Source organism: Lepeophtheirus salmonis, chromosome 8 (genome assembly GCF_016086655.4).
Source record: "Lepeophtheirus salmonis chromosome 8, UVic_Lsal_1.4, whole genome shotgun sequence".
NCBI classification, from domain to species: domain Eukaryota; kingdom Metazoa; phylum Arthropoda; class Copepoda; order Siphonostomatoida; family Caligidae; genus Lepeophtheirus; species Lepeophtheirus salmonis.
Window position 1 is genome coordinate 28,161,714 of NC_052138.2, and position 14,351 is coordinate 28,176,064.

At 32.3% G+C, this 14,351-nt stretch overlaps 1 protein-coding gene across 1 annotated transcript; it reads left to right on the forward strand.

Moving 5' to 3' along the window:
• Window positions 1-9,464: 9,464 nt before the first annotated feature.
• Window positions 9,465-11,933, forward strand: LOC121122738 (WD repeat-containing protein 20-like). The gene is given in 3 exon segments (XM_040717775.2): window positions 9,465-10,755; window positions 10,758-11,515; window positions 11,596-11,933. Coding segments are annotated over 3 exon segments (1,914 nt in total). The 5' UTR covers window positions 9,465-9,731; the 3' UTR covers window positions 11,728-11,933.
• The last annotated feature ends 2,418 nt before the right edge of the window (window positions 11,934-14,351 follow it).

Genomic DNA, 14,351 nt, shown 5'->3' on the forward strand with positions numbered 1-14,351 from the left:
TCGATAAAGTAAAAGTGTGTACATTTTGTTGCTAAATTCGGTATTATAGCAAATTATGTATCTCTGTTTGTCGATGCCAAATATTCCAGGAAATGCTGGTTACTCCCACTAGTAAAAAAAATAAGTAAACTTAAGCTACTTATGAAAAAACTTATGCTGTATTATTTTGATTTAATATCTTAGCTGCATGGCGGCTCTACTATTCCTGGGCATGAAAACAAGTCTCTATTAAGTAAACAATGAGTATGCCTCATTATATAAATATTTGAAGATTATAATATCATTGTACAATTGTACACAGGATAGATATATCTCCATCGATGACATCTAACTAATAATTAATAATAAAGTAAATGTCAAAATCATAAAATTATACAATAAATATACTAATAAAAAAATGTTACAAATAAATCCATCTTAAAGATTTAGAGCAAAAGCTAATTATGTAGTAATGTCCGGCGATATTATTCCTTATTTAGAGCATCAAAAAAGATATTTTCCTCGTTATTTATGCTTATATAACAACATACTATTATTATGAAGGATATACACAATTTCTAATTATAATGCTACATCCAATGTAACTACCCCCGTTGTTGTGAACATTTAAGCAGTTGTTTTTGCCTTTTATGAGTTTTCTGAACACCATTTCTTGGAGCCTATCAACCATAGCTAAGCCATAAGTGATAAAAAAAGTAATATTTATTGACTATGTAATATTGGAAAACCTAATTATCATACCCAAGTCTTGAAGGGAAGAAACTAGTCTCAGACAAACTAGTTGCGAACCATCCAAAGCTACTACCCCCGTTGTTGTGACCATTTAAACAGTTGTTTTTGCCATTTAATGAGTTGTATATCAGAATTCTTGATATGTTTAGCTAATATAGAATCATATTTTAGGGTTAGATTTAAAAAAAATTGAATACTTACTGTAAGATAGTACAAAATTCAGAGTTCCATTTCGAAATTAGTAAATATTTTATATTTTTTACTGATAACTTGATCGTCATTTGGTGTGGATGACTCAAAACATTTTTATATGTATTTCTATAAATGACATCAGTACAAACATCCTCCATTAATTTAATAATGGTTCTTTGGGAAGGGATAGGTTTACCCGTGTATTTCTCCATACATTTTTTGAACGTAGATTAGTAGCAATGTTTAAGGTTATATTACATGCAATAAGCATCTTTGTGAGATCAGAGTTAAAGTTTGACTTGATGTATTCATCATGAACTTGATTTTATAGATGAATATCCATACTCTTGTTATGAGATGAGGATAATGAGTGGCGTGTAATTCTAGACAGGGGACTAAAGACATATTTATATCAATGAATCGGACAAACCATCTGTTTCTCATCCGGTAAGTATTTTCCAAATTCCTGGGCCTCCATTTTCATAAATCCAGACAGAAGGCGACGTTATTTTAGGCATTTTATTCATTTCTCTATCGACTATCACCATCTAATATTATATTAATATTGAATAATAAAGGCGGGAATGATAACGTTCTTGATTGATAGTAGAAGATGTAAATTATTTAATCATTGATGCCATAAGTATTTATTCTCTTCTCCTCGCACTCTTTTCTATTCTTACCAAAATTATCACCCTTAAAGATAAGTAACATATGTTACAAAGTCTGAAAAAAGTCAAAATATGAATTTCAAAAGGGGTTCTTACGTTGTGTATTGAGTGTTTCTTTCCATAAATACCTCAATTATTAAAATCCATTAGCTATTCACTGAGAAATCCGGAGGTTCGTGGTCAAAAATTTAATCCATCTTCTCCTTGAATTGCACGTACTAAGCACTGGTTTCTTAAGACGGGTGTATTAAATATGACCCACAGAGTTTGTTATTATTATCTCATTCAAATTATTCTTCCTACATTTAGGACTATCGTTGTTTGAATCACGAAATCTACACTTTCCTAAATGGGAATTGTACGAGGTTCAGTGACTGTAAAAGAATGATCATAACACTCTCCTAATTTATAAGCCCTTACAAATTTCAAATTCTCATAAAAACAGATGCTTTCAATTAATTTTTATATTTTTTTCACTAATTAATAGAAAAATTTTCAAGCTTCCTTATGCTGAAAAAAAAATCTCTATTAATTAGAAAGGTCATTTTTGACCCAAAACGTCGAAGCGAATTTAAAGATTAAGAAATGGTCCTATAATTATTTATTAACGGCCGCAAACTTCTTAATCTCATACAAACGTATTCCATCAATCAATTTATATATTTTTTTCACTAATGAATAGATAAAAATTCATACTTTGTTAAGTATTTTTTTTAAATTTCTCTGTCAACTGGAAAGGGTGATTTTTGGCCCCAAACTACCATGCAAATCTTCAGTTCAGTACATCCTCTGTTCATTAGTGACTACAAACAATTTCATCCCATAAAAACTGATGCTCTCAATCAATTCTTATATTTTTTCACTAATGAATAGAAAAATCTTCAAGCTTCTTTCCGTTAAAAAAAATTATCTATTAATTAGAAGGGTCATTATTGGTCCAAAACGTCAAAGCCAATTCGGAGGTCATTTTAAGTTATTAAATGAAGCTTCATATTCCGACTTTTTCTTGAACTTTTGCAATGACAATATAGTTTAAACACTCTAGAACATTATTAGGCTAAATTTTTTGTAATGTCTTTATGAAAAAGTCATCAAATTTATAATTTAAAAGATGTACATATGTATGGCGTTTTATGCGTTACGAAACTTCGTATCAATCAGTTGTTTGAGCAACTTAATACATGGGGGAGAAAAAAGATTAGAGCACTGCCTCTTTTGTAACATACCTAGATAGGATGAACCTTGTATTCGGAAAAGATATGCTAGATATAATAAAGATATGTTTCTTGTTACTAATGACCATACTCAAATAAGTGTTATTATCCTTGAATATTTTATACCTTCTTGTACGAAAATAACAAGAGGCATCATTTATCTTCTAAGTCGGTAAGCAAGCAATTATACTTTCTTTCAAGGATTGTTATCAATTAATCATTTAAGTACCTATTTACATAACTGTCAGAGGGTATGTATGTTATATAAGAAGCATAAAGGATAGATGGATGGACGTTGTTCATATCTGGAAACAAATAGCTTTCTCCGTTCGTATAATTTAAACATAATACTCCATGAATAATAAGTAAAATTACATATCTATATGGATATTATATGAGGAGAATCCAGGCAAATACTTCTCTCTTCATGAGTGAACAACTAAATGGGACTAAATGTTTACACGGCAACGTTTTTAAAATGATGCTGTAATTATTTTATTTGGATTCAAAAAACTTCACGTTCTCACACACCTCACTACATCCACTCCAAAAATAAACAGAAAAGGCCCGAAATCATTTGGTAGCTAGCCAAATAAATCAATCATACAAACTACTATTTCCCCATAATTTTTTAAATGAATGTCATTATATCTTTAACAATATTAAAATCCTACATAATATTTTCTTCGATACGATGTTATAATATTCTCTAGTAATATTTTATTAAAAGCGTAGCTCTACATTAGTATATGATAGCCAAAATTTATTCATTGATATAATAAAATGAATAATACATACAATATACAGAAGGTCCCTGCAAAACTCGGTTTGAAACACCGCTGATGTCGCATAACGCGGAGTTTGGAATTATTTTAACTACCCGATTTGTAGGTATATCGCCTCATATCGTGTTTCTTTATACTATGCTAATAAATATAATTGAAGTATATATTTTTGTAGTTTTTATTGAGTATAAAAATGTATCATGTTATAGGGTATTAAAACAATGGGGTTCAGTGGGTAAATACTAATCAATTAATTTGAATATGAAGCATCTATTAACTTATGTTACTCCCCTTACAAATAAGTTATGTGATTATATAGACTCATAAGTATTAAATTTTTTCGTCGGAATATTATTGTAATATATATTCACGCAACCTAACCAACTTATTATATTTCATTTTTTAATAAATATTATAAACTTAATTGACCATAAATCAATCAAAATAGACCTTTTTAAAGGTTTTTTTTTAAATTAAATATAAGGTCTATTCTATAAGTTAAGCTATCATATAAAGCATTTGAAGATAAAATAAAAAAAGATATTAGCATCTAAGTAAGGTACTTCATTTTACTCGACTTTTTGGTGGTTATATACATTTTTTATTAAATGTAATCAAGATGACGTAATAAATAATGCATTAATTTTGAAATGCTGAAATGTTTTTATTAATTTATAATTTACTTTGATTTCCTTCATATCGTTTTTTCATGTCGAAATACGGCACTAAATCTTAGTTATACCCTTAAAAAAATAGATTTTTTAAAAAAGGCTTTACAGGCCATACCTTCATGGATTGAAGGTTTTTATTAGTCATATTTGTGTTCTACGGCTTAAATAACATTAATAAATGTAGGTTTCACTCTGCGGCCGTTCCAAAACTTTCAGTTTATGCATAGTGTTATGCATAAAACTTCCAATTTAAAGGTTGCTGAATAAATATTCGCTAAGTTCTAATTATTTAAACCAAAGTTCGGTTTATTTAGAGTATGGACAATGGGGAACGTCAGCTATCTTATATGCTATTGAAAACTTTAACTCATTATGTGTACTATCGTTATAAAATATAAAAAAATCTTATTTATAAAACTTGTATTGCTTTTTGGAAAAAGGAAGTTATGTTGTCGACCCCTGTACAAGTTATTTTAGGCGTAAGCGGGGCTGTCATTCTTTGAGTGGAGTTCAAGTTCCCAGTAAAATAATAATAATTTAAAGCAGGAATGCCAATCGTTCGGCTGAAAAGCTGGATACAGTCTACCTGGAGGCTTTATACGGCCACGCATTATTAAAATAAATGAATTAATTCACTGTGATTTTATTTAACATCTCATATTCCTATATTGTTCGCCAGAGACGGAGTGTTTTAGTACTCATGGACAACATGGAAGCAACCCTGTGGCGGAACTAACATCAGTAGGTGGTAAAATTTGAGTCTGTTTAGCATCTACTGGTGGCAATTGCATCATATTTCTCGCTATAGACTCGCACCCTCATCAGCAAAATGTCTTTGTCAAACAGGAGAAAAGTTAACACACAATTTAAAAGAAAAATAGACATTTTCTAATATGTTCACAGAAGTGAATAAATAATCCATCTGTTTGGTATGCCAACAGCAAGGTTTGGTTCTGAAATAAATAGAATATTCGGGTCTATTATGAAACTCAACATAGTGAAAAATATATCCGCTTGCAAGTAAAACAATAATCGGGTTTCTTCTGGAGCTGAGAAGGCAGTGATACTGCGGTGAAAGCCAGTTACCTAATTGTGAGTCAAATAGCTTTAGCATCAAAGCCTCATAGTCATGGGATTTCGTTAACAACGACGTCTACTGAAATTGTGTATCCTGAGTGACGATGCTTTTGATAACATGAGCTTGACAACAGAAACCGTGGCAGGCAGGATTTCTGAAATGTCGACAGATTTGGACGATCAACTGAGGCTCAGGGTGAAGTTTAAGGGTAGTTACTCAGCAAGATGAGTAACTGCTATGAAAGTCATTCATTTGTTCAAAGATATTTTCAAATTTTAAAAATACACTATTTTAAAGTTACACAAAGCTGTGATCAGATCTTTTGCAACATTGTTACTACGACTGGTATTAGTTATGCATAATGTACTTGAATAAGTTTTTAACAAAGTGAGAGTGTTGTTAAAATTTCACATACTTTTTTTTTATTTCTTAAGTTGTTTATTATGACCATAATGTTCAATTTCTTTGCACTAAATATTATTAGTATTAGTAACTAATACAAAGAAAAAAGAAGTTAGTTATTGTTAGTTTTATATAATTTTGCAATTTTTTTACTAGCTAGCCGCTTGAGATCAGATTAACCTGCATTCGGCCTGCAACCCAAAAAGGAGTGTGTCGCCCCTGCCTTAAAGAGCACCATTAAAAAAATTGAAAATATTTTCGAGTTCAAGTCAAGTACATACTTAAATAGGGAATCAAAGTTGTATTCAGTGCTACGGGAACGCCAGGGTGCCGTGCCCCCCTAATAAGCTGATGATTAGATATACTCACAAGATTTAGATTTTATTCCTCTAAAACTGCAAAATTTGGACCAAAGTCAGCATTTTTTGTGAGTAAAATCGTGTTATTTAACAACATTTAATAAACTGTTTTCTCTAAAAATAATCTCATAATTCCCATATTGGTTTTTTTGTTTATTATATAATAAGTCGTGGTGTTTTAACATCTTCCTCTAAAAGAAGAATTCTCGCCAATTTTGGTGTAAATTGATTAAAAAATGCATAATAAAATATATAAACATGAATTTAACTATACATACATAATTATAATAATTTTCCTGTACTAATCCTATTTTAAATATTATAAAATGGTTCTTCTCTCTATAGCAGTAATTCATTTTATCCCCCAAAATCCTAATAAAGGCAGCTAATATTAACAATATTTAATTCAGGAGCACCATATGTTTCGCCTTCTCCTCGCCCTCTTTTTTTCTCATAACAAACTACTAAACTCTAGTCATGATGTTTCATTAGATTAGCTGTGAGCAGCCTTGAGAGGAATGTAATACACACTAATCCCACTCCGAACAGGCAGGAATTACCCCGATATGAGTCATCAATTCTACTCTGAGTCTAACAAGGACTGGAACCTATTAACTCCCCAGCAAATTGTCAGTGTTATTTTCCGTCTTTCATGAACATATGCACGAGTGATAACTTTATACTTAAATGTTCTCTCTTCAAGAAAACAAGAATAATGATAACAGGTTTAGAAAATAAAGAAACTCCTATTCAGTTTTCAACTACGAAAAGTTTGGGACTCGTCTAACGTCATATTTTATACATTTTTATATATTTTATTATAGTATAGTATGTATGTTTTTTTGTCTGTTTGTTGACCCTTAATAACTCCGAGCAAAGCCATTTACTCCTGCTAGTAAATAATTAAAATGTAATCTCGAGTTAATCAACTCAATAAGAAACATTCTAATTATGGTACTGACCTCTCTTAGTATTTAATATGTCCCTCCTGTAAGACCTGTACCTACAGGTCTGGTATTGAAAATTTGATGAAATTTAGTATACGTGAAGATTTTTACCTACAAACCCCCAATCTAATTATTATTATCATTTTTTTTATGGCAATAAAATGATTTATTACCGGGATGTATAGAGTTTTTGGAAAGTAATCATATGTTTTAGTTTTATAGTAGCTCATTTTGGGACCATAGCCATTAAATGCAGTCTCTGCTATAAATATACTATTAAATAAATTAACTATATACATATATATATTTCATCATATTATGAAAATGGCCCATTATTTAAAACTTTATATTTATATAATAGACTTACTCAGTGTTGGATCATTCCAAGGACTGATTGCCTAATCAGTCTTTTTTCCACCTTTGGGTTTTTTTTCTTTTTATCAGTCAGATCTTTCTAACGTTCAACAGTCATTAGACCTATGGTCCTAGCTATCTTAATAGTTATTCTTCACTCATACCTAGAATTGAATAACATAAAAACGAAGAAAATAATGAATGATAGCTAGAAGGAATGCTAAAAAGGTTCTAGCCTTACAATTCCTACTTTAAAATTCAGCTATATTGTATCTCGAATAGGGTTGCTAACCGTCCCTTAAAAAACAGAATCACCCATATTGAGCTGAAACAGGACGCTTTTTGTCCCGAAATTATGCGAGTTTTAAAATTATTAAGTAAAATGCCATTGGAAAAAGAATTTGAGGCACAAATATGTTTACAACTTTTCTATAGATGCAAAATTTTAGGATGGATGTTCTACTTTCTATCTATTGTTTTATTTTAATGTATACAATTTTATGTAAGTAAGACAGGTTTCTATTTAAGAAAGATTATTATTTTAAGAATTATTAAATTTTAATAATTTGTTTTCCATGTGTTCATATCACTCAAAAATATACATCTAATTCAATGCAGGGTCAAATAGTAAATAAATCGGGAAAAAACAGTTGCCAACTGTCCCTTGGAGAAGGGAATTGTCCCGTATTTAGAAGAAAAAAAAGCACCCACCCGACCCTGCAAATAAGATGTCCCTTATTTATTTTTAAGAGAGTTGGCAACCCTAGTCTTGAATGAGGTTAGTTGAATAGCTGAAATGACATAGTTAGTGATTACGTCATTTCAGCTGTTGTACCTAGCATAAAAAATTATCGGTCTTTTATGCTAACTACAATAGATGAACTGACGTAGTTACTAACTATGTTCATTTAGCTGTTCAACTTCAGCTCTCTCAAGCTAACACAAAACTACCGTATATATTTTGTTGTCAGCTGTCGATTCTTCTTTGTGTGATACAATAAAGGTATCAACGTGGTAGAATGTATTATTATTTATTATACATTCTAGCTATCATGCATTATTTTCTTCGTTTTTATATAACTCAATCCTAGCTATGAGTGAAAAATAACTATAAAAAAGTTAGAACTCAGGTATTGACCCTTAAGACCGATGAATCGTAAGAAACCGGACTGGTAAAAAAAAATGAATCAACTATTTTTTTATTTTTTTGTAAAAATGTTTGCTCCTACCCATAATTAATTACCTTTTTTAAGAAAAGAAATAAAAGAAATTCTGATTTTGGAAGGAATGTATATCAGAACATGGATTTCTCAACTGTTTAGAAATTCATGATCAGAGTGACATACGGGGAAAATTATTTTAATCCTTCGTTGACTGATCAATCTTATCTCACTTTCATTATTACTAATAATGAATGTTATTTACATTATTACTGATAATCGATCAAACATATAACTAATGATATTAGTTCTATATTTGATCGATAGAAAGAAGAGGGATAGAGAGAGAGAGAAGAAATGTGGTGCGTCAACACAAAAACAAGTTACAATGATTTTTCTCAAAATGGTGTATGGATTAATTATAATTGTATTCTTCTTGGAATTATCGTCAATTTATATAAAAAAGGATTATTCTTAATCAAATGCCCCCACAAATTGCACTTTAAAGTAACCAAACTTCATTGTCACAATAAAAGAGTAAGAAATTAATAGATTTTATGTTATGAAAGGGGCCATCTTAGGGACAATATACGTCTCTTTGATCAATTAAAGAGTTTAAACTCTAGCTAAAAAATTTCGGTATCTATACTCCTCCCACAAATTTTAATAATAAGCCTATAATTCACTCAAAGATGTATATAAAGCATTTAAAATAACATTCAGGTTTTTTACTTTTTGGTGATATTTGTGTCAGATTGATTTAATGTTGACGCATCACAATTAGAAGAAAGAAATAGAGTGCGTGCGCTGAGAGAATGCTCATATATAGAGGAAAAAGAGAGAGAGAAAAGAGGGAGCTGCACAAGGTAGGTTCGAGTGGGTGAGCGAGCTATAGAAGACAAAAGAGAGAGAGAGAGAAAGAAAGATAGAAAGAGAAAAGTTGAAAGAAGTGTTCGAATCCGGAATCCCTGGAAGAATCGAGGATTTCGACAAGGAGAAGACAATATTATATTAGTACTAGGAATTATTACTGCCCTGATCCCTGGAGTGTCTAATCCGCGTTTCCTGAATGTGTGTGCCGATGCTTGGAGTAGTTTTAGTGAGTTGTATGTCAATGTGGGAATCGGAGAACTACGGAGTGGAAGTTCGGTTCTTCTTCCAAGAGGATGAACGGTGCGCATAGTCTGGAAGATGAGTCCGAGATCATCAAGAGCTCCTTTATAACGAGTGAAGGAATTTATCGCTTAGTCATGACCCCCGAGTTTAGTGGCTCTGGACGTTCCTCCCTGAATGCCGTGAGCGGTGGGAGTTTGTCCTCAAGCCACGCCTCCCGCTATGGCAGCGCTGCCACCTCCAACAACACCTCCTCCTCCTCTTCAGTCCCGTCCTCTGCTCCTCCTGTTCGAGTCTCCTTCTTGGGGAACATGATGACGTTCAACTTTGGACGAGAGCTTTTCGTGTATCCCTACAACAATGGCTCCATTCTGGAGAAACCTCTGGACAAACGCGTCTACAAAGGCACTTGTCCCACATGTCACGACTTTGCCTCCGAAGAAGAAGAAGAAGAGGAGGAGTCCCTCTCCCTTCTTGTAGGTTTCTCCGGGGGACAAATACAGCTTCTTGACCCTCTAATCAAAGAACTTTCACAACTCTACAACGAAGATCGATTCGTGGATAAAACTAAAGTAACCAGGGTCAAGTGGTTACCTGGAACAAGAGATCTCTTTTTATCGAGCCATGCCTCGGGCCATATCTATGTTTATAATCGTGATCTCCCCTGTAATCTCTCTGCCCCAACTTATTCTCTTCTCAAAAAAGGCGACGGCTTCTCTGTCTATACTCAGACGAAAACAGGGAAAGGGTCACCTTCGAAAAATCCTATTTGTAAATGGAGCATTGGTAAAGGAAGTGTGAATGAATTTGCGTTTAGTCCATGTGCTCGTTATTTAGCCGTTGTCGGTCAAGATGGGTATTTGCGTATTTTTAATTATGATGCCATGGAATGTGTTGGTCTTGCAAGATCCTACTTTGGAGGATTACTCTGTGTATCCTGGTCTCCTGATGGAAAATATATTGTGTGCGGGGGAGAGGACGATCTTGTCACAGTGTATTCCTTTTTGGAGAAAAGGGTTGTCGTTAGAGGTCAAGGACACAAGTCATGGGTGTCTGTTGTTGCCTTTGATCCCTATATGTCTTTGGTGAAGTTCCCGATGGTTTTGATTTGTCAGCTTCGGAAGAAGATCGCGATGAAGAGGATAGTGATCGAAGGAGGAGACGAAAGAAATTATCTTCCTCAAGTCCTAATAGTAGTGGGAGTAATAATAATAATGTAACTTGCTATCGTTTCGGATCCGTTGGACAGGATACCTATATTTGTTTATGGGATATCACAGAAGATATTCTAAAGGGATCACCGACAGGGATTACAGTGTCATCTGGTGTACTATCTGGAGTTTCTTCTGCAAGTTGCCATAGTGGAAAAAGCAACGCAAGTTCTCCCAACTCTAGTCTTGGAGCCTTAACAAATGCCTCCCACACTTCAACCTCCTTTTCAGTTAGTTCTAAAGACTCGGGTGTGATTACAGACGCAGCTTCAAGTTCTTCTAACCACACATCTTTGACACATAGACTTGCTTCACTTAATTTTGGCGGAGGGGATAAAAAGGATAAAAAGAGTGGTGGTATCTCTTCGAAAAGTTCTAGTCGTTCTTCATCTGCAAGCGTATCTATGAACACTTGTGGAAGCTCTTGTCATGATCGATATCCAGAAGAGACTATCAAGTTAGGTTCCCAGCAATGTCCTCGCATCTATGAAATACCTGTGATTGAGCCCCTAGTAAGTAAGAAAGTGGCTCATGAAAGACTAACAGCTTTAGTTTTTAGAGAAGAATATTTGGTCACAGCTTGTCAGGATGGCTTTGTTCGAACTTGGGCGCGTCCTGGAAAAATGGTATGAAATTTTAAGCATGATTGGTTGTTGATTGCATGCTATGGTGTTAGCTTTAATTTATAATTTCTTATCTATCTTAGAACGTAGGCAATGCTAATTCCCTTTGTCCTGAGAGCCCTCCAAGATCCTCAACTTCATTGTCGTCATCAACATGCTGCAACAACAATAATCCTGGAAGTGTTTCAACGACAGTCGACGGGACTATTGTTTAACAAATATAAAAAAATAAGTGATATTATATAGAATCATATATAATCGTTTCAGAGCTTTTTTATTATTATTACTCAATTTTATTTTATGGTATGTTTTTGTTATATGAATTTAAGAAAAAAATGTATCTGAATTCCCTTAATGATGCTTTTAATAAGGGTTTTCTATATTCAAATATAAACAAGGTTCTGCATGAATATTAATAAAATACAAGTCATTTTATTTTTGCATTACATCATAAATCCCATTGACTAATTAAAAATTATCTTTACTACTCTCCGTTAAGACACATAATGGGGTGAGTTAACACTAATACAATCTTAAACAAAAATTAAGAAAACTAGTCTAATTAATTTTTTTACCTCATAAATACATAATACATAGTACATTCTGTGGAAAGATTCATAGACACATTTCAGTCAATCATAGGCTTTGTATTCCAACTTCTGGTATGAGTTAAAATAACCAAAAATGTTGACTATGATTTAAAACCTTCATTCGATTTATGTGACATGGTATGGTCCCGATATGGCCTTTCAAATAAAATCCACCATTTTTTCCATTCTTTCATTGACGTTAATTCGCGAAGAAATACAAATGTTTGGGAAAAATCATTCTAGCTTTTTTTTCTGGTGGCAGGCCACACATACAAAAAAAAATGTATTTCATCTAATGCCCACTAATTTTAATGTTTCAGATATATATATTATATATAATCATATATATATATATGTTCTCTTATATCAAGTAAATAATTACTTAATACTGAAAGATATGCAATAGATGAACTAGCCCAGTTTAATTACTGTCTTAGTGCAATCAAAAACATCCTTGGTGATCCCCAAAATCACATTAATTATTTCTAAAATCACTGGAAAAATAATGGCGAGAAATTTAAGAAAGTCAACAAGCCAAGGTGTGACTAGAAGAGGTCTTCCACATTTGTTGATTACTTTAAACGATTTATCAGATCAAACCCTAAAATTCTATCATTATCCTCACCAGAAAACGCTATTTGAACAATTGATCTGTCTCCAAAGTTATCAATTTGGTTTGTAAGATTAAGTCTTACAAACGCAACATCCCTACAAAAAAAATATGTCACCCAGGATCGGTTCAAAAATAGTTTAACAAGTGAAGTTAATGGAAGAATAATCATATTGTTTAGGGGATGAGACAAACTGATATGGGTCTACCAAAGAAACCCTTAAGGAAAGACGTAATTATAAATATAGTCATGCTGAGATTAACTTCATATACAATAAGAATTCACTTAATTAATTCTAAGTGTCAATCCACAATTTATGTTATTAAGATACATATAATTAAATAATTTATTAGTCGATTTTGCTGGGAGAGATATCAAAAATACTTTGAATTTATAATCAGACAAGAGAGTACAGACATATTATAGGTATCATATTATTATTGATTTGTTATGTTGTTATACACCTACTCTCAAGCTTCCAAAAAGATAAATTCTCGCTTCTTGCTCTAGATTAAGTTTTTAATAAGGTTTAATATAGTCCAGACTTATTTTATCGACCATGAAATACACAATTAATAATAATACAGTTAAACCTGGTCTATTGGTTACCTTTTATAAGCGTGTCACCGCACTAAACGGTCATATCCACTTTTCAAATTTAAAATTGTTTCAAAATAGGAAACTTGAATTCAGAGATCACTTGCACTAAGCGGTCGCTTTTTTCAGTTTCCTTTAATCGACCGCTTGGTACTGGTTTCACTGTATATTATACTGTTTAAAGTTTATATGATATCTTCTTAACTCTAACCATGGAACCAGAGATATTTCTTGGTATCGATGCTTTTACTAGCAAAAACAATTAACTTAATCTTTTACAAATTTGGGAATATATCTTTTACTAAATCCGATCCAATAGAATGATTTAATTCTTTCTAATCATGATGTTTTAGCTTTTTTATATAATTTTTTTTGACATATGCTAAATATCCTTAATAAAAATATGATCTCCATTGGCCTCAATAATCACCTCCAGGCGAGGTTGGAAAGTCTTACAAACTTTAGAAATATAGTTCTTTTCAATTTTCTCAATCGTTTGTTGACAAATAACTTTTACTATTAGGTATTCCGAAGCCTCTGGGCTATATTATAGGGAGTAGTTCAATTTGTTGAGGCCGGGGCTCTATGGAGGCCAAATTTCTTTCACTCATTTATTTTTATTTTTTTGCATTCCCTCTTGAACAATATTACGAGTATAAGAACTATGATAAAGGCCAACTATAATCTTTAGACTACTATGTAATTTTGTAGATGTAACGGATAACATTTTTCTCTGAGATCCCCAAGTAGTCGACTGTTGTTAATTGGCATTAACATGACATTTTGCACTACCATGTCTAAAATTATAACTAATGGCAGATATTTCGTCCAAATATGTAACGATTTTCATTAGGGCTGCCCTTGACCTATTCATTTTGGTGATTTACGAATTGATCAATATCGAATGTTTTCTCATACGTTAATACGTAAACAAAGTTTATATGATGTTTAATAAAATTCAATATTCACCGGCCACGTTCGAAACGTAGTTTCCTCTGCGTTCGAGGAATGAAGGGGTTCTCTAAATATCTCAAAGACTTA